This window comes from Diadema antillarum, unplaced genomic scaffold, assembly GCF_040938485.1.
Source record: "Diadema antillarum isolate AM-2024a unplaced genomic scaffold, OU_Dant_1.0 seq00000569_RagTag, whole genome shotgun sequence".
Taxonomy (NCBI): Eukaryota; Metazoa; Echinodermata; class Echinoidea; order Diadematoida; family Diadematidae; genus Diadema; species Diadema antillarum.
This window is the reverse complement of record NW_027271507.1, coordinates 1,996,518-2,018,537: the sequence shown is the minus strand read 5'-3', so window position 1 is coordinate 2,018,537 and position 22,020 is coordinate 1,996,518. Positions and strand designations below refer to the sequence as shown.

Here is a 22,020-nt window from a genome sequence, read left to right as displayed (position 1 = left end):
ACATGTGTTGCCTGACATTGCTTCTCTGTGGATGTTTTGGGACATGAAATCAAAGGTCAAGGGTCAAAGGTCACCTTAAAATGCTAAAATTGCATTATTGAATGCTGAAATTATACTACTTTCTCCATATTCATACGGAGAAAATATGTATATTCATACATGAATATACACAAATAGATTAATGCACAATGATTGTGTAGGAAAAGTTTTGGGTCAAGTGAAAATGCTAAAATCTTACTCATCCATATATTGAAAGTGGCTCTTAAGTACTGTCATGGAACTTAGTGTATAATCACCAGAAATTTATTGTGTACCAGTCATGTAACATACGGTATTACACTGGCAATATGTCCTGCACCTAATGGAGAATAATGTGATATGGCGGAGGCATGCCAGTCGCCATAGCGACATTTTTAGTTAAACATAATTCGAATCTCAAAACCGTCATCTTCCTCAGAAAAATGCTTCATCAAAAAAGGCTTCATCAGCATTGGCAATTTGAGATATGAGCAAAAAAAAAAAAAAAAAAAAAAAAATCATTGTTTTATTGTTCAACTTCAGAATCTACAAACCGAATAGAAGTCTGCACAATGATTCAGCATTGTGTATGAGATCAAAGATGGCCGGGTTTGAGCGTACCCAATGAGAACAATCATACTTTTTGACTCTTTTCAAATATTTGATTCCCGTTATCTATACATTTATATACTCGCCGATTGACTGGGCGTGCGAACGCAATGCAGGAGAGCTGTGTGTATGTGGGGCTCCCTGATCAAATCAATCACTCAATATTATCACATATCAAATTGTCTTTGTGAACTTTTTATCCGAAACATTTTTTTTTTGGTAAGCCCATGTTCTATCAATTAGATCTCTATCATCATGAACTTGCCATTGTTAAATGTGCTATCAACTGAAAGCCTGATTATTGTAGTTTACATGATGCCTCGTTTGTTATGATCTAGGAAACTTGAGATATGTGACAAGGTAGAATGTCATGGAAGACCGAGTGAAAATGAATGTTAATTTTGAGAAAAAAAAACCGTTCGTGTACATGCCTTGTATTCTACACACATTGTTGAGAATGCTGAATTTTCAATTTGCAAAGAGAGAGTTATGAAAGAAAATGAATGAAAAATCATAAATGTTCATGAATCAATGCAATATTCATTGCAAGCTTAATACTCAGTGTTACGAGTAGCATGTTCCGATGATTATTGGTTCAGAATAAAATATGCATTTGTGTCAGTTAAATGTTACACAATTTGTCATAGCATTCATAATTGATTTGTGACTGATGTGTGATTGGTGAGATTGAAAAGATGTTCTGGTCATTTTGAATAGAAACTAGTTGAATTTGACTAGATTCATGAATCACAACACTGACTACATATCTAGTCAAATAACTGATCAGTATATTCTAATCATCTTTTACTAGAAACCGGTCAAACCAACTAGATTTTCTAGTCATAAACATTGACTAGATTTCTACTCAAAATCTGTGACTAGTTTTTTCTAGTAAAAATGACTAGAAAAGAGTAAGTGCCCCTGGGATCCTATAATCTAGTCAAATACGACGAGATTCTAGTCATATCTGACTAGGTATTTTTTAGAGTGTAGTACATGCAATGCTTGCATTTTTATTTTTAAAACTTAATATACATTTATTACCTAATGGAGATTCTCTTGGAAATTTCCTGCCAGAAGGTCAAAGGTTAAGGGTCAAGGCCAGGTTTAAATGCAAAAAAAAAAAATCTATTTTATACTGTAATTACACTCTTTCTTTATACCTTGAAAATTACTCAATGCATAAACTTATAAAAGGGTTAGTCAGAAGGTCAAGTAAAAATCCTCAATTCCTCAAATACGTGTACCTGCACTCTTTAATAGACAATTATAGCAAACGTAGTTCAAGGAAAGTGAACATTCAAGATATTTCTGACAAACCTGTCATTTCAATATTTTGCCATTTATGTGAAACTGTTATCTCACACTGTGAAGACACTATACTATACACCTGTTGGGAGAATCATGCATTATGGCGGAGGCATCAGTCGCCATAGCGACATTTCTAGTTCTTTATAAACTCGTTGTCCATCTATACATGATGTCATAAAAGTATTGTAGTATTCTCATCCAGCGATGGTTGCACTAAAACTTCAAAAATGCATAACTTTGAAAGGCTTATCCGAATATTCTCAAACGTTCAAACGTTGCTGCATCTTCTGCATCTCCCACAATTCAATATTTGGGTTTCATTCTACTTTAACAAATTATTCCATCCAAGATGAACATACTCCAATTGCATTTCAATTCATGGGGGGAGGTGCATGTACATTGCATGTTGCTATATACACGTCAGACAACCCTCGGGAAAGCCTCGGGAAAGCTTTCTCCATGAAAATTTTTCTTTTTTTTAAATTTTCTTTTGTCGTCAGTTTATTCCAAGGAGTTTCAAGAGATGGAGTAACAACAGTGTTATTCCCTTTGATGCCATGTTTGATGCCGCCACTAAGAAATATTTGAAGTATGTGCTAAACTGGAGCTGCCCCACAGATAGGAAGACAATTGATTCAGGTGGCATTGCATCATGACTCGTCACTCTCAATGGAAGATATGATGGTAATTACTTTTCGCTGTCCACTAATCTCACATATAAATCAATACAGAACTACACTTAAAGATTAAACCATATCATTCTCATTTGTCGGAAGTGATCGGAAAGATGATAAAATCGACTTTCCAATATTAAAGGGTGCAGCTCAAATATTTTCAAAACATACGGCTCAGATCTACGCTTTTTGACATAATCCTGGACAGGAGTTAATTTCTTTTTCATATGCATTATCATAAGCTGAAATTTATTTCTTTTTAATACAAAAACAAACAAAGTATAGCCGATATTATGTTAGCGTTCAAAATGAATCATCTCTGTGCTCGGACAGACGGCGGCATCGAACCCCGATCATCAAATGCACTTGTGGAATTCTTTTGTACGTCCAAAGAAAACTGACAGCTGTTTGAATGTTTAACAGCCAGTTGGAACTCCATTTCTCAAACCTCCTTGATTATTCTTAGTGCCTGTTTTTATTTTTTATTGGTTTGCTTGGTGATGCAAATATAAAAATCATTCTAAATGTGATGAGCATCTGTACAGTCGTTTTGCGTACCAGTCAAAGGACTTTGCCATATTAATGCTAAAAATCATCCCCTCGGGATCTAAAGAGTACTTCCTTAACCAAAACGATCCGTTGCTGTTATCTTTCTCCTTTTCCCATTCGTGTGAGACTGCTATGAAGCTGCCTAGAAAATGGCAGGTAAAGTTGGGAGCAGCTATCCAGTATAGGAATATGAAAGAGATGCTTTGGCACAGACTCCTTTACAATAGACAGGGGTTTGTGCCTCCACACCGAGCAGTCGCGCATTCCCTCATTGGTGCATGGGAAATCCTGGCACACGTATACTGATCTTTGGTGATGATCATCGTGGAAATTGTGGTGGTGGTGGTTGTAGTTGGTGATGAACATGGGTGATGGTGACTTTAGCAGTGGTCGTGGTGGCGACGCGACGGTATCATGGTATATTGGGGATGGTCGCACAAGGAAGGTTTTGTTGATGCTCGCGCGGGCACGTGCTTCTGTCCGACTGATGTGCAGCGTCTAAACTGTGTATACATCAAGGCCTCCGACTCAAGCTTTTATTATATCAACCCAGCGAAGCTAGCATGTCTCTTTTTTTTCTTTTTTTTAAACATTTCCATACAGTCATCGTCACATTCTTCCAGTAGCTATATGATTAACCATGAGAACAATTTCGTTCAGTAGTGCACGCAATGAGCTATTCGATTGATTCGACTTCATATCACGATACATTTTGCTCGTATAATGACAGATTATGTATATATTTACATATTGTTGAAAAAAATAATGATGATGAAAAAGTTATGATGATGGTCATGATGATGATGATAATGATAAGATTATAACAATGATGAAAATGACAACGATGATAAACATGAGGACAATAATAGTGATTGTGATCATCATAACAAAAAAAGCGATAATGAATGCAAGCCATTATGTTTACCTGTTTATTTCTGTATGTTATTTTTTTCCCGGGATGTAGTGATAGACAAATACTGCCAGCCATTTTATGTCCTGCTATATTACATCTCGATTATTATTGACTGGATTGATTGGAATATCCTGAAAACATGCTGCCGGGTGAAAACGATGCAGAATTACTGGTACGCTCGAATGCCAAGGAATTCGCAGTTAAGTTTGTTATTATGATTCGGCGTGTCGTACACCGGCGTACCGTCGTAACCCGGGGTACAGCGTTGTGTAGTATACCATCTCGTGTCCATTGTCATACAGTTGGATAATGTTGTCATGGCAATCATTTTCTCATCATCAGCGCCGGCATAAATCGGCACGACGATAACGATCCCTATGCCGATTTTCCTTCCATGCATGTCAACTTTTAAACAGTGAACATTACAACGCAGGGCATTAAAAAAAAATAAAAAAAAAATATATATATATATTATTTGCATGCATTAATTGTTGCATAATCACGAACAAGAAAACATTTTGTGTATAATGAAACTAAAAATCATTTTAAAACTTTTTTTGGGGTAACCCATAGAGTATACAGCGCAGAAAAAAAGAATATAATTCAACAAAATGGCGAATTTTCATAGGCAGGATACCCCAGGATACCAAATATTGCATCATAATTTTTGTGCTATATTTGTAAATTGCACGGTGTTTGAGACACCAGCTGTGCTGAGGACGATTCTAAATATTCCTGAACTATTCTGTGGATGTTGTATAGATCAACACAACACTTTGTTTCGGCCTTGGCAAAGTTATGTTGGTTGTTTTCCTTATACGTGATTGTCGGGCTGCTTCAACTACCTTTTTGTCAACGATATGATGAAGTGCATTATCTTTATTAACATTTCTCACTGATAGCAGAATTTCAAAAGGAGTTAAATTGCTGGTCCTTGGGAAAGCAAATGGTTAGTTGCATCACACTCTGAATAATGTGAACGAATTAAGATGTGTTTACATAATTGACCATAGAGTGTTTCACAATAATTCTGTTCTTTTTAATTGTCTGTGTCAAAAACCCACTCAACTGGCATTCCCATTAGGGTGCTACTATCTGTTCCACATCCCTTTGATGAAGAAAATGTCAGGTAATGAGATGAATGTATATTCACGTAAATCAAGGGCATGTTGAAGCGACACTGAATATTACATTGATAGGTTAGCAGCGTCGAGCAGGGGAGTTACGAACGAATGACCCAATGTTTAGGGACAAGATACAGTGTGTTTCACACAAACAGTGAGAGACTAAGTAGATGAATTCACTTTTTTTTTTGGACTGCAGATATTATGACTAATACTACTTATGATTATTATCTTTTATCATCCTAATCATTGTCATCAACATTATAACTTTAATTCACTGTAACTATCTTATTATCATTATTATAATTATGATTATTATAATTATGATTATTATTATTATTATTATTATTATTATTATTATTATTATCATTATTATTATTATTGTAACTACTACTACTGCTACTGCTACTACTACTACTACTACTATGTCATCATTATTATCAATGCTATCAATTTTGTTTGGTTGTGTATGTTTTGATTTTGATTTTTTTTTCTTTGCTAATTCGTTTATGGATAACTTGACTTCAATTCATTAGACGATAATCATTCAAAAGCGATTTTTATCTTTAAGTACGTCTGTATTGTTGTCTAAAAGTATCTTATCATACACAGATTTGTTATCAGACTTTTGACATTTCTAATGAATATGAGTAAATATTTATTAACTTTTAGTTAGTTATTATTGATCTATACGGATTTTTAAAAGCAGCAGTATCGTCGTATCTGCGACGGTCCATAGCATTGTAGTAAGGTCAGTAAGGGATATTCAAAGCCCATAGTGTTGATAGAAATAAGGACCCTATACAATCTTTGGAATCATTTCAGCCTCAGCTGAAAAATATTCTGCTTTGAAAACTCTTTCCCACCTCCTTGAATGCACCTTTGTCATTGTGGATCCCTTTCACGCTCTGTTGGACATACCAGCATGACGTATACGCAACGTCACTTATTTCATTCACACGCGCGGATGAATTTTATGCAAATCTTGATGTGATCGTGTCACTTAATTTTATGAATGAAATTTTATGCTCCTTGCTTCTGACCAATTTTTCACTGAGCACTTGGCATATCTCATCGAGTAGAGACATTCACATTCATGTAATAGTGGCATAGTAAAAGTATTGAGGCTAGAAATCAAGCTTGAACGAAAAGTTTAATGAACTATTTTAGCAACAGCATTTTCCTTTCCGCCATTATTGTCAATCGGGACAATAGGGACACGGCATCGCCGCGTTGTTTGTACGTACGCTTCGTGTTCCGTCCGTGTTTTGTTGTGTCTGAATTTAATGGGCCCGTGGTTGTCCGTATTAGTGCGAGGCGTGTTGAATTAATTTTGCGGTTTTCCGAGAGGTACTGGAGCGTCCTGTGGCCTTGGTAATTTACCACTTCAGTTCAGTCATCTGTCATAATGCAGCAGGAAACGTAACAACCATGTCACATGGAATCGTGTTAGAGACAGTTTATTGTACGGCGCGCTGAGGAGGAAAGCGTTTCTCCATTCATCTTGTTCATGTAGATACTCACTCCAAAGGCGCGTTCAAATTATTCTTTGCACAGAGTCTTTCCGTTGCTAGCCGCAGCTGTTCATCAACCACGTTTGGTCTGCGGGAGCTATAGAGAGCAAAGTGCCTAACACGTTTAATAGACTTCGATTTGTGAGTACACGAAACATCGCATCTCCTCGCGACAGAGAGAGAGATAACCGCAGATTTTATTCATTTGGACATCATTCCAATATGACTGTTTCCATCTGCGTACAGCCTGTCATAGGGTCACAACTCAAATCATGGCTGTGTACGGAGGAATTCAGGGTTCTGATTCTGGACTGTAGGTCATTTTTGTGCTACAATAGTCGTCATATCGTCAACGCATGCAATGTTCATTGTCCGCTGCTGCTGAAGCGACGCTCCAACGGGCCTCTGCCACTGGACCACCTGGTCCCGTGCGGCGAAGCTAGGAACCGCCTGCTCGCTGGGTTTTATGAAGCCGTGGTGGTGTACGACGACGATTCGACAGTCGTTTCTAAGACAGAAAACCAGGCTAACATTAGTTGGGTGCTTGAGACACTCTTTCAAGGACCTTTCCTCCAACTTTCCACAAAGACTTACTTTCTCGTTGGTAAGTTTTTCTATTTTTTCCCTTATATTAGAGTCTAGACACTATACTATTACTAGACCCTGTCCCTACTTGTAGGCTCTAGCAAAAAAAAACTCAGTAGGTTTCTACAGTTGTAAACTTGTATGTCATTTGTGCATGGGGTAGGTTGCGGCGAGAAAACTTCTAACAGATACTGAGATAGATAATAAACTCTGGTCTATCTACGTATATAGAAACTAGGCCTATAGTATTAGTTTATAAAGTAAATACTCAGTAGCTATCTATATTGTAGTAGATAATATCTACTAAATAGCTACTATGGTCCCTAGACCGTCCTGGCTTTGGGGCGACGTTCTGCAGTGATCCAATACACGTCGAAAAGTCCTGTATTTCTGGGTCAATGTCACGAGTTTTTTCATCTTTTTTAGAATCTGATTTATGTGTATGTACTGTCTACTTTTGGAGAGTTGTATCTGTAATAATACTATAGGAACATCTTCCAAACTCAAACAAATGGTGGTAGAGACAGGAGGTTAAATTATTTGTATGGGCATGCGTACACATTGGCAGCTCAAGGCAGAGAAATGAAGAGATGTACTGATTTAATGACAGAGATTACATGCGGAAAACTAGTCTATTCTTTTATGGTTTTAATGTGAAACGTCTGTAATAAGTACATCTGTACTCTATTACTATTAAACTTCATAGACTTTAATAATTTCAGTAGAAGAGCAAGAGAACCCAATGTGTCATCAAATTAAAACAAACAAACAAACGAGTGTCCTCGTACAGCAGCTGATTCAACATCCACACGTCATCCGCCTCCTCTTTACTAGTGCTCCAGTATGCAATAGTTCAAAAGGAGGTCAAATAACCCCTGTGTTTTCATGGCAAATTTAGAGAGGGATATTGTGCCTTGAATTTGTTGTACACTTCATTTCCTACATGTACATGCAGTATTGAACAGTATTGTTGTAGATATTGACCATCATGTGGCAGTGACTGTCTTGTGGGTCCATATTCCATATCATAGCCCAAAAGTGCTAATGAATGAATGGTGCTGTCGGGCTGAATTGGACACCATGATTGAACGGGAATGCTGTATAATTTAGAAGATGAAGAAGCACTAGTACGTATACACACGTGTAACGTAACGTAGCCTGGAGACGAGGTTGCTCCGCTCACTGCACTCCTGTCGACGTGTTCGCGGCCTCGAGTCCAAGCCTCCAAAGATCCTTTTTCAAAAGCGATGAGTACCCGGTATTGAAAATCTCCCTTCGTGTGACCATGGGGCTACTCCATAAAAATAGCCCTTTTATGGATACCCTTCATCAAAGCCGGCTTCTTGACATCATCACCAGCAAAGCCTGATGGCATTCTCATATAAATACATTGTACATCTTGCACCCTCTTCCTCCTGAAGGTGAAACACACTGCAGCTGCGTGCGCTTATGATATTTTGGCTTGACATCCAATGCTTGATGCTCTTAAGAGCTTCTTTGATTCCAGATTCAGGTAATACATATACTGTCATAGTAGATGTGAGTATCCGATATGTTGCAGCGTGACTCATGTAACAGTATAGTAGCACAACACTGTATTACTAGTACTACAATGTACAGGTGTATGGAGTCGATACTTAAACTGCGCATCCGCATGACAAGTGCATCAGGTGCCACTTCAGCTCCGCTTGGGGTCTTTTGGAGGATCACTACCAAGTACCAAGGATAGGGGGCCAGTTACAATAGGCTCACCGTGGCCTTTTTTGTTGAGCTGCTTCATATACACCACATCGTCATCAAACCCAGGAAACTTTTTTTGAGGATGAGTTACACCATTATGACCATAGTGTATTTTTCCATCTTCGAGTCTTGTACAAATTGTAGTACATTTTTTATATGTATATAAAGATATAATATCAAACTGTTTATTGCATTTCAAACAAGTGTTTTTCAAAGAGCTGCCGCATGTTGCTGATGTTTGCATACGAGTTTGCTTTATTGATCTACAACGGACAGTCATCAGCACCCCCCCCCCCATTTGCAATCAAAATCTAAGTCTGTACATTCGAGCGCTCCTTCACAAGAATGAGAACAAAATATAATGCAATCTGTAGGACCTTACGTTACACGGCATTATTGTATTATAGCATTAAACAATGACTTTGTAGTCAGCCGCCCTCCTAATAATTATGCGCATCTGTCGACGTTCCCAATATTGTATAATGAAATTGCCGTTGTCGGAGAGAGAATGTACCTCCGCTGTAGGAGCGATTGATGCAAGTCCGCGGATTACTACAGTCGCATGCTGGAATATGTAGTGTACGTCCTCTATTGACCCCTTTCCAGCTGAGCTTGTTTACGCATACCGGAAGCTTTCGTGCACCGTATGCCTGTATAATGCGGCGAAGGCAGCTGAAGAAATTATCTGAAAAATGCATTAATAACTCTTGCTGGCTGGTTTTCGAACCACGTGCCCCAGCTAGTCGCGTGTGCCATTTACTGGTTCCCGCAGAGTCGAGGGAGAGCATATGGCCAACATTATTATGCGTCTCTCCTTTTCGTCGTGCGGAAATGAATTCTCAATATCGTCTTTACTCGTTTTTATGTTAGTCACAGTGGCGTGGCACAATATTTTTTTTTCTCAATTTCCCTCTCCCTCATATTGTAGGTCAAATACGTATCTCCTATATGTTTTATCCTTTTCTCTTTTTTTTTCATTCTACTTATATTGTACACCGTTTTTTTTTATAACCATGTACATTTACATAGTTATAGGACCTGTCCGGTTTTCCAAAATTAATCACACAAAATTACAGAAATCAATTTGACCGGAAGTGAGTGCTGTCTCTAGTACATCGTTTGATGTACCTGACCGACAAGGGGGTCACACATCTTTGGTCTAACCAAGGAGACGGGGCCTACTTTCTAGGGCCTACTATGTAGTGACGAGTACAGTGCTGGGTCACTCATTCTATGTATACATTGTACACAATGGCTTATCAAATTTGAGTGTCTAATACTAGTACATTATTACAATGTAATATGTCGGTGTACGTGAATTAGTTGATCTTGGTCAGGTTACATGTAGGCTTACATGCATTGCCTTGCTTGTTCATAAATTTGTGTTCTCACGGTTATCACTTAGTCAATATGTGTATACGAATACATGTACTTGAAATCTATAACATGCGTCCAGTTAGCTGGAAAGATACTGTAATATGTATGCAGACATTCTGAGAAATATGGATATGATGAACATGTATGTACAGTTACATTTGTATTGTATGTATACAATTGTACTTAACAAGCTAAGGGTCACCAACTGCTGGCTACTGTAAGTTTCTAGAAGTACATTTACCTTTTTTATTTCGAAATAATGTATTTCTTTCACTTGCACCCCACCCCTTGTGTCAGAGATCCTAGCATTCGTCATGATGATTTCCTCCATGACGATAGTGATGGAGAAAGCCTAACTGTTTTTAGCAGTACCATCTTGTGCGTAATTTGTAGAGCAGGTGAAAACGTGTTCCAAGGTTTACTACTGCAGATCCACGAATGGGGAGGGGGCGGGGAGGGTGAGATGTTTTCTTAAGTGATTGAGCGCTACAATGAATATCAATAGCGCACAGGGATTACCAAGTGATGGAATATATCAGCTTCACTTTAGCAGTTGATGATTCTAGTACTTACATTATACAACATTTACTACGTACGGTCCTTCAAATATACATTGTATATATTACGATTAGTAGGGCCTACCTATTGTGTATGCAGCAGGCCCCCTATACACATATATATGTATTTTGTCAGGAAAGGGCAGAGGGTGGGAAAGGTGGAAAACAGGCCATAATAAAAGGCAACCCGTATGGTAAAGACAACATAAATCTTTTCTTCTTAGAAAATTGCGTTATAGAAATTGGCAGAGCCTACATTGATTTTGTACAGTGCACTCATAATAGTGTACACAGTGAGACGTTGATTATAATTATCCAAACGAGTATTGGTTCTCCCTCCCCCCCCCCCCCCCTTTCTCTCTTCTCTCTCTCTCTCTCTCTCTCTCTCTGCGTGTGTGTGTGTGTGTGTGTGTGTGTGTGTGTGTGTGTGAGTGTGTATGCATTTGTCTTCTTGCTACTAATGTAAAATGATGTAAATTCCATACAGCCTCTTCGTGAATATCACCCTGCTCCCATGAGGAACGGTATACCATGAGCTACAGCTCTGGCAATAGCTCCATAGTCATACTGAGCATGTGCACATCAGCTGTGGCATGAATAATCGATTGTTCAATGAAAAAAAAAAAATGGTTGTGAGGAAGTAATAAACAACGGCGTGCATTCATCAAGGTACCTGTATATGCTCGTCGGTGTGCAATAAATCACCCTGCCAGATATCTTCGTAGGATATGAAGCATACTGTATTATGTTCACCGGAAATTATGCGTTTTTTATGTAGGCCTATCCCAGTCCCTTTTACCCTTTCCGGGATGAGGATGGGGGCACTAAACAAGTGTGGGGGAAATCTGCTCTCATTCCAACGAAGGACTCTTCGACTTGAAAAACTGAGTTTGTGTTAGTTTTTTGTTGCTTTGTTGTTGTTGTTGTTGTTGTTGTTGTTGTTGTTGTTGTTGTTGTTTTTATCGAAAGGACCATCGCATGTCTTGTCGCGTATACAGGTGTAGTAACGACACTAAGCAAATGTCTCGCAACGAGTTGAATAACAGTATTCTGACAGCCAACGATTGGGGTTAGTTTAATATTGTTATTTGATGTTATTATTTACGATTATTGCTACAGTGCACTCCGTTATAACGAACGCGTGATAACGAAATTCCGGTTACAACGAAGTAAAAATTCAGGCCGCAACATTATCCACTTAACGTGTTTTCATTGTTTATTTGTTCGGTTGTAACGAAATTTCGATATAACGAAAGAAAATTGCCGGTCCCGAGGACTTCGTTATAACGGGAGTCCACTGTATTATACATTACCATGTGTTCCAGGTTAATTTTGATATCCATAGTAAGTATATTTATACTGCCTACGGATACGGTCCGGAAGGATTCATTGTAATTACTGTACGGGTGTCTTTATCATCAAACTTTTTATAATTTATATACATTGTAGTATTCTAGTTGCAAATATAGCGAGGCTTTTTATGTAGGCCGACTATTTTGTTTCAGTTCATGTCCCTGATATGGAACTTTCTGTTTGTTTTGTTGTGTTTGTTTGTATTTTTGTATGTACAGCTTGTAGCTGATTCTTCGAAAAATGTTCCTACAAATGTCTTTTTAAATTAATGGCTCCTTGTACACTGTACTCTCTAAAAAAAATCGAGTGAAAATTTTCACTCTAAAAAGAGTGAATACAAAAAAAGAGTGAATTTCGAGTGAAATTGGAGTGAATTTTGAGTGAAAATGCTCATTTTCACTCATTTTGGAGTGACGTCAGGGATCACTCGAAGATTTTGGAGTGATCCCTGACGTCACTCCAAAATGAGTGAAAATGAGCATTTTCACTCAAAAATCACTCCAATTTCACTCGAAATTCACTCTTTTTTGTATTCACTCTTTTTAGAGTGAAAATTTTCACTCGATTTTTTTTAGAGAGTAAAAACATCGGTGTTAGATTTAACACCACGGGTGTTAAATCTAACACCGATCAAACTTCAATAAAGGACCACACCCACAGGTGTTAAAAATGCACTGTGATGGTGTTGAAAAGTGTTCACCTGACACTTCTTGGTGTTAATTTGACACTGTACCTGGTGTTATTTTGACACTGTACTGGTGTTAATTCAAAAATGACACCACACGGTGTTGATTTGATATTTGCTGGTGTTAATATCAATGGTTTAACACCCGTCCAGCTTCAATAAGGGACCACACCAGCTGGTGTTACTTTGGTGTAAATTTATTTTCACATTTTTTCAAAAATCTAGTATTTTAATGTAAAATTCTTGATCGTCTTGTTTAAATTAAAAATCAACAAGAAGTGCAGTTACTAAGAAACTCTTCAAAAAACAGTTTAAAATTTGAAAATGACACCCGTAGGTGTTAATTTAACACCATAAATAAGCACCGAAAATTTAACACCAGCTCGGTGTTCACTATTTAACACCGGACTTTTTGCAGTGTATATAATGAAGATTTTGGTTCATGGAAGACACCCACGGGTAGAGTTAAGATGGGTCCCTCGTAGGATGCAGTTGTGTTTTGTTTAGTGGTTTTGCTTTTTTGTTGTTGGGTTTTGTTTTGTTTTGTTTTGTCTTTCATGGAAAACAACGGTCATCGTGGTCTAAGCTCATTAATTTCCCGCGGCTCATCATTACCTTGTTCGCTCAATGAAGCTTGGAGCGCCAATTACAGTTTGTGCGTAACGATCGAGGGCGGTGTCGATTCTGCCCTTCTCGCATCCCCGTGCGAAAAGCTAATTTCCGGTTGTTGCATGTGTGACATCGTCGTGCCTCCTCGTGAATCGATGCGTAGGTTGAAGTAGCAACACCATTCTATTTTTTTTTTTTTTTTTGTATATAGTGCAATACACATAAGTGCAATAAGTGTCATCGTGTATTTGCGCCTTGACAAGCGATGTTTAATCTAGTTAAGGAATCTGCAGTCCACTGGGCAACAATTTGGCTCACAATTTTTGTTCCATCATGGAAAGACACATCTGAATGGCAATTGTATAAAATGAAATAAATATTGTTCTCGCGAGACATCTCTAATATTCGTATTCTATTCGGAGAAGACTAGTGGAAGGTTATACTGTACGCGGAAAATGAGATTTATACATGTATTAGAATTTCTTTTGGGTTGTGCGGAGGTATGAGAAGGTGTGAAAAAACGATAATGCTTCATTTAGCGCAAGGAATGTAATTTTCGTCGAAACGCCCCATGGATATAGTTTTCACATGAACGTACATGCAATGTGAAAGACATACCATGGAATCAAAGCAGTCATTCGCTGTCCTGTTGAACATATTCGATCTTTACGCAATCTTGACATCCCAATTGCAAGCCTACATGTATATAGTATACTACCTCCTTGGACAACGAAAGTACATGTATATGTTATTATACTGTATAGATGTTGGTACATGATATACACAACACTGGGGACATTTCATACATTAAAAATAAACGTTTGTTACTATCAATTCCGTTATACTGCCCCGTGTTTTAGCGGCCTACAGTGTATTAATTGTACACACAGGCCCAATGGCTTATGTGAACTACTCAGTACATAACTGTATAGACCCATACAGATGTTTGGAAAAAAAAAGAATAGAAGAAGAAAGACTAACGACAGCACATGCTTTCACAATACCATGTCATGTTGCTGCAATATTTTTTGATTTGTACTACTCTCATGCCTCTCTCAAAGGGATTACTCACGTGATAATTGTAAACATAGAAACCGGGATAAATAAACACACCCACTCCAAACGGAGTGCAGAATGTACAGGCACTCTTATGTTTTCATTCTGCTAATTACGCCATGTAAAAAAATGAGTTGTCTTGGGAAGGTTATTGCAATGAGATTTCAAAAAAAAAAAAAACAAGGACAACAAAAACACATCTGCTCAGTTCATGAACAATATAACACGTGAAGTACCAGAAGTATAAACCTTGTGTACACAAATTTAGTTTGGACGTCGGAGTCGTCTTTATGTGTTAAAGTCATGTGATTTTCTAAAATAGAATAAGATAAAATAGGCGTAGGCCTGCGTAGTTTCTTGAGTTCTTCTACCATATGAAAAAACAAAACAAAACAAAACAAAACCCACTATCATGTAGTCACGTTGTCAGGCCTGCCATTTGAACTGACGGATATGAAGGGAACTGTATTAACCGCCATGGAATGCACGCCAACATAAGTCATGCAGAGTTCTTCCATATTCGGTTCAAACGCCGCAACTGACCCAAACAGCCGGCTATGCATGCTTTTTGCGGTCAAGGTTGCTGACCGGTAAATACAGGCAAAACGCTCTTTGAATTCATGCTATATACTCTTTCCGTATCTGACGGGAGAAAAACATACCCCAAAGGTCGTGTGAAAATATATTGTACGTTTTTCCCCTCATCTATCTCTTCCCTACGCTTGCCCTTCAACATCTTTACGGAGATTTGTTGTAAAGGGTTAGAGGAGAGAAAGGCTGGAATGTGCGCGTCGCTCGGGTCAATTTCGTCTGGTCAAGGATGTCTGTGAATTCTATTCCGTGTGACGTGTGAGAAAGGGTCATTTGATTTGTCCGAGTCAATATCGATTAACCGCGTATCCACATACTTTGTTTTTGTTTGTGTGTAGGATAGAACGCGTTGTGTCTATTCTACTCTCTCCCCTATTTCCGTTCTTAACATGAGAAACTACATTGTAGGGACTGATGTGAATTATGTATGAGTATGAAGTTCACCAGTCCTTTACTCGTGTTTGAATGTGTATTGGGAGCGTGATCGTATGTGAGAGAGTGTGCACAGTATCGGTAGCTATAAATCCATCCCTTGCCCTCCCTACATCTAACTCGCTCTGTGTCTCTATCAAAAATATAGGCCTACATCTCGATCTCTTCATCTCCATCAATAAGTATAATCGCACAAGTCGTGACCATATATACATTGTATCGCCAAACATCAATGGTGCATCTTGTACAACTCACATAATTTTTTCTACTTACCTACATCCGTTTCGCAGTTTGAGTAAAGTAATGTTTGGTCATGAATATCAGTACGAATCGTTTCCACGTGGACATGATAATTATCCGACAAGGTCGAATTCATTGGCTATGATTAGTAACGGACAGAATTAATCATCGCTTCTCTTCAGTGTATACAGCACTAGTATTCTGATGTGATAGGGGAACAAGAATGTTGAAGACTACGGATACAGCTCTCTTTTTTTTCTCTCTCTACCCACCCCCCCCCCCTAACAAGAAGGAGTGACATGTCCGCAGCTGTTATTACTTCACTTCCAGACTCGTAATGCTAATAATGGGTTCCTTTCCTCGCTACTTAACTGCCTATCCGAGGGGATAATCGTGGTAATGATATTCTCCGTTTGCGCGGGAGCATCACACACACGCACACACACGCACAACATAATATGTATACAATAAACACAATATACACACAGACACACATGCATAAAATATTCATACAGCATGAGTTACAGCTCCATTTTGACACGGGGTGAGAGTTTCCGCAGGACCGAAGAGCAACATAGGATGACAGGGACTTGCAACGCGGGAAGCTGGGAGCTTCAGTTTCGGCTCAGCCAAGGGAAATTAGGATATTGTGTCCCGATTTATCACTTCCCGCGGAGTGTTATTTTTACGCGCCAAAATCTAAACCATTAGCTAATAAGCACGCACGTGAATAAGTGCCTTATACACAGCGCAACTGAAAAAAAAAGTGAGAGATCGTCTCGTCTTTTCAACAAAACATCACTTGAAATATGCAGCAAAAAAAAAAGAAGCAAACAAACAAACAAACTAAACGTACAAAATGTTGATAACCCTGAAGTTTACAAGAACATGATTATGATTAGTCACTTCTATGTCAACTCAACATTATCTACCTATTGCTTCGTCAAATTAATCGATAAAAATCGGTACATCTTTTGGAAAATAACTCGCTATGAGTATGACAAGTTTTTATCTTATTGAATTAATGTACAGGAGTAAACATTATTAAGATGTGATCTATAGAGGAGAGAATGAAGACTGATGAGGTAGTGACATCGTGCACATCCTCGTCTAATTTGCATATTCGACTGTGACTAAGACATACAGTATCATACAGATAACTTTGTATCTGATTCTCTGTATGGAAAAATGTCATTGTTCTGGGAAACACATCGAAAAACCATAAAATTCCGTAAATTTCAATGTTATCCGTTTTCAATCCATTCCAGTCCTATTCCTATGTGTCACAGTAAACTGAGTGGATTTTCACTTACATTCGCGTCGCCATCCTTTTCATGAGTGCAGCCATGTCTTCGGACTGCCTTAATAGTCCTATATCCATTCAATGCAGTGATTTTGCCATATACAGTATATGTGATTTTGACATTTTTGTGCATAACAAAAGACAATAACTACACCGCTTTTAGCTTGCATGAATTTCTTAAGAAGAGTATAAAAGGAAGGCAAACCAGCTGTCCTTATTTCTCTTAAATTGTTTACAAACACGATTAACCTGAGAGGTATAGTAGTGACGGAAGAGCCCGTTAATCCCTCAGCTGTAGAGATCCGGGAACTTTGTCTTGAGCGCAATATTTTCAATTTGAGATTCCATTCTGTAAATCACTTCCGTTTCTTTATTTGTAGAATCCCTGTACTCTTTGATTCATCTGACATGGTGGCGTGTGCGAGGTTGTACTGATGACACAACATTTCATTTTAAAGCGAAACTGTTTCCTTCAACTGCCACGAATATAGGCCCTACACCTACATCGTATGACTAGACTTTAGCGCTTTCGCAATGACTTGGTCCTTCACGTGTCAAAATGACCAGAACAAATCTGCGGACATTGCTATTAATCATTCCCAATGATTTGAACCATAATGCCAAGCAACCCGAGTTGCAACAAGTGCATATACGGGGGTATCCACCCTCCTGAATTACCAAGTAAACGGCACTTATGCATGAAAACCACACGACATTGATTACAGCGCATCACATGTCTGATTATTAAGCCGATACCACATCATTAAGTAGGCCTATGTACTGTATAATCGTCGTGCAAAGACGATGCCATACTAAGCAATTCAAGAGGGCTCATTTTAGTAACGTCATTTACACATTATAGACAAAGAAGTACGCTCGTTCATCATGTGAACTCTCAGTGATGTATAACCGAGGAAAAAGTTCCTTATACCCAACAGTATCAATACAGTTCGCACATGAACTTTGTTCAGTGAAAATGTGCATAATGTACAATCGGTAGCTGGATTGTAGTCCAGCACTAGAAGGGTTAACAACAAGTTTATGCCTGTATTAACGACTGTTTGCTGTCGAAGCCTACAATGGACTGTTCAGGTGTGATATTTTGTGACTTCCATCGAAATACCGCGGGGATGAAGACCGTCACCTCGCCATGATAAGCTTCCTTCGGCTGCAAAGCTAACTCTCCATTTGGGAAATTCCGAGAGGATATGTCAATCTCAGAGAGAGTCTGTTTTCCGTCTGCTTTGATTCGTCACCACTTCCTGCCAGTGTACTATCAAATCTGTCAGTTAGCATGCGACTGCATGTATGATAAGCATGTACTGATAAGGTTGTGTATTATAATAGTTAGTAGATATATACATATTCCTCCTAGATCAAACGCTGAAGAAAATATCATATAGCGTGTACCAAGGAGTTATCAAGTCCTTGCGTGTACATTCTTGATTTTACATATCCATAGCTGTAGTGGACTCGGGTCGGTAAAAGGTGCCGCAATATTGTGTATGCGTATGCTTGGTCATGAACAACATATTTGTATGTTATATGTTTGCGAAATGCGTTATCGGGGCTTACCCAGACGTAATACTAGTACTAGTGTACTAGTATTTGTCATTGGATATGACTGTACACTCCAGTATTGCTTGCCTTTGCAGCAGTTTGTGCGCGCAGCTGCCTTCGCTCGCACCGTGTGTATGCATGGGGAGGCTGTACAAACAATGAATGAACTTCCGGGCGCGCGGATCCAGCGCTCTGAATGACAGGCGTGCGTGCCAGCGACGTATAAATACCGGGCTGTTTATCGACGAGGTCTAATTAGATTCTTTCGCATTCAGATGTTTGGGTGTCCTACTGGAAGTACTCTGTACTTGAGTACTGCTTCCCGCTCAAGTGCATCTGTGTTACCGCATTGTCTACCACTATTATATTGCTGATTGTTATGGGCTCGTGCCTACTTTGCCATACATTACCTTGATCGGATTACTGGCTTCTTTCCATACTACTGAAAGATCTGCAGCGATTGGATTCTCGTTCACGCTCTGTCTAACTGACTACTCGGGATATATATCTTTGTACAATAAATGACTTTCTCCGCCAGTGATATGCCTTCGTGTACTCTTGCAGGTATATATCGATTTTCTGGTTTTGTAGATATATGAAGTACAAACGCGCATAAGGTGATCAGGTTTATACTGCATTTCTATTCTTGAAGCAGATATTCAAGAAGTGATTTTGACAGCAGATCATATCATTTATCTTTACTATGTCTTAGCCCGAACTCAAACCACGATTCTCAGTATATCTATTTTGTGTATGCATTGTTCAGATGATTTATCAGAAAAATAGCAACCTTGCAGTCTCTCACAAACTACTTCATGTTAATATGATTTCCCCCTAATTTCCACCTGCATTTTCACCCGTTTTTTCTTTTTCTCTGTTCCTCGAAAGGTGGCTTCAACCAGTTTTCTCTGGACTGTCCTACGCTCTGTGTCACTCCACCAAATCCCTCGTCCTCCGCTATGCAGTCGCCACCAGCTGCCCCCGTCAAGCGCTCACCACCTCCAGTGCTCAAACTCACCGAGTCCCGCAACTGCAAGACTCCGTCTGCTACAACATCGCCGCGCAGCCCTCGGCCGCCGCTGCTCCGGCGAGGACCAGCGCTGTCTCTGCCGAACCTTAAGTGCATCAACGTCAACCAGGATTTCGACTACAAGGCCTCGCTCACGCCCAGCCCGCACACTCCCGCGCTGCCGGTGCCTAGTGGATGCCAGACTGTCCCCGCCGGACCCGCGTACGAGTGCAATGGGCTGGTGCCCTTACTTCCACATCTCTACTTGGGCAGCAACTTCCACGCTTCCCGGCTTTCCGTGCTCGAGGAACACGGCATCACAGCCGTGCTCAACGTGTCCAGACTACCCAACTACTTCCCCACCTGCTTCAGGTACATGCAGATTCCCGTGGACGACAGCACGGATGCCGATCTCTTGCCATGGTTCGAAGAGGCGACAAACTTCATCGGTAAGTTTACTGAGACGGTGGTTAAAACGGGCCATAGAGTCGGAGATAAAATATCCGCCTTGAAAAGGGGTACCTGTCATTCATTGCTGCAATGTAGAGTGCCTACGTTGGAGTTATTTAATAATGATATTGTTTTCTTTTGTTTCTTCTGTGTATTGTTTTTACTTGTTTTGTTTTTACTTGTTTTGTTTTGTCATTTCTTTGTTGTGAGATGAGTAGTAGTTTTTACAGTTAATGAATATGTCATGATTCTCGGTCTTTTCTTGACATAGCTCTTAGTAATAACATTTGTATTTGAAAGTAATCGTCACCCCTATTTGATTTCATCTCCTGTACAGAGTCGGTCCAGAGGAATAATGGCCGTGTCCTGGTCCACTGCCATGCTGGGATCAGCCGCTCAGCCACCATCTGCCTGGCCTACCTCATGAAAGTCCGTCAGATCCGCCTCGAGGAAGCCTTCGAGTTCGTGAGCAGCGTCCGCACCGTCATCTCGCCCAACCTCGCCTTCATGCTCCAGCTGCTACGCTATGAGAATGAGCTGATCAGCAGCCGGAAGCAGGGCACCAACGACAACTCTTCATCTTGCAGCCTCGCTGGCAACGGTGGCCATGCGAACAATACCTTCCCCACCAACTCCAACTCCAACGCCAACTCAAACGTCAACAGCAACGTCAACTGCGACCTGAACTCGACGTCGAGCCCGTTATCCAGTCCCTCACCGTGCACCAGCGTGGAGAAGGTGGGCGCCACACGGCAGTTGAGTCTTGGCAGCTCCCCACTGCTGGTGAAGCGAATGGCGCGGAGCGTGTCGCTGCCTTGTACGCGGAGTCAGACCACAAGTCCAACGGGCACGCCGTCCAGAAAACAGACCCTGGCCTTCAACTTCAACCTGCCCGTCCTGCCCAAGTCGGGAGTTCACTCTTGTGCCTTGGAATGCTCCGATCTCAGTCCCTGTCCGAGTCCTATCTTCTCACCAATGTAACAGTCCCCGTAGAACTGGAGAACGAAAATGGTTTTTCAGCTTCTCTTGCATATGTATTCTTTATTCAGACTGAACTGAAGCAAAAGGAGATAGACATTGAAGTGTTTGTGTGTTTTTTATTATTTTTTTATAGACAATTGAACTTGCCTCCCGACTGAAATTGTTGCTAAGGCAATTTCTTGTCCTTTTACACATTCCTGCAGGGAGACATTGGGGAACAAGTGTATTTGTGTCTGTGCGTTGGCTATGCTTGTGTAATCTTATCTCCCCGTTTGTATGTATATGTCCCTTGGTTGCGTGTGTGTATGTGTGAGTGAGTATCATGCTCAGCAAATCACGCCGCCAATTCAAGAGACTGTAAATAATTGTTTTTGTATGCAAATTTGCGGCGTGATGCACTAGCGCGAATGCGACCATGTGTGCTGCTGAGTTATGTATGTAAGTATTGTATGTATGTATGTATGTATGTATGTATGTATGTATCATGTATGTATGTATCTCGATTACAATCAGACGAGACGGGAACTTGCAATCTTTGAGTTATTTCTATACACTGTACCGTTGTCCATTTTCATATAGAGTTTGTGTATCTTGCGTGAACACGGCGTGTTTACCAGATAGTGCCTAATGACGCAAGCATGTTATTGAGGACACGCCCCACCTTCATCTGAACACATTGGTATGATTATAATAACGATGTTATTGATAGAAAGCTAACCTGCTCAAGGTAACTGGAGTCTTGTAATGAAGTGATGCGATCTTGTTGAACCTGCACATACA

The 22,020-nt window shown here is 39.7% G+C and overlaps 1 protein-coding gene across 1 annotated transcript; it reads left to right on the top strand.

The window, feature by feature from the left end:
• Positions 1–6,934: 6,934 nt before the first annotated feature.
• On the top strand, positions 6,935–21,684 carry LOC139735277 (dual specificity protein phosphatase 1-B-like). Its single transcript, XM_071646032.1, has 3 exons — positions 6,935–7,316; positions 19,689–20,258; positions 20,597–21,684. Exons 1-3 carry the CDS (start codon positions 6,935–6,937, stop codon positions 21,238–21,240), a joined length of 1,596 nt encoding a protein of 531 aa, XP_071502133.1. The 3' UTR covers positions 21,241–21,684.
• The last annotated feature ends 336 nt before the right edge of the window (positions 21,685–22,020 follow it).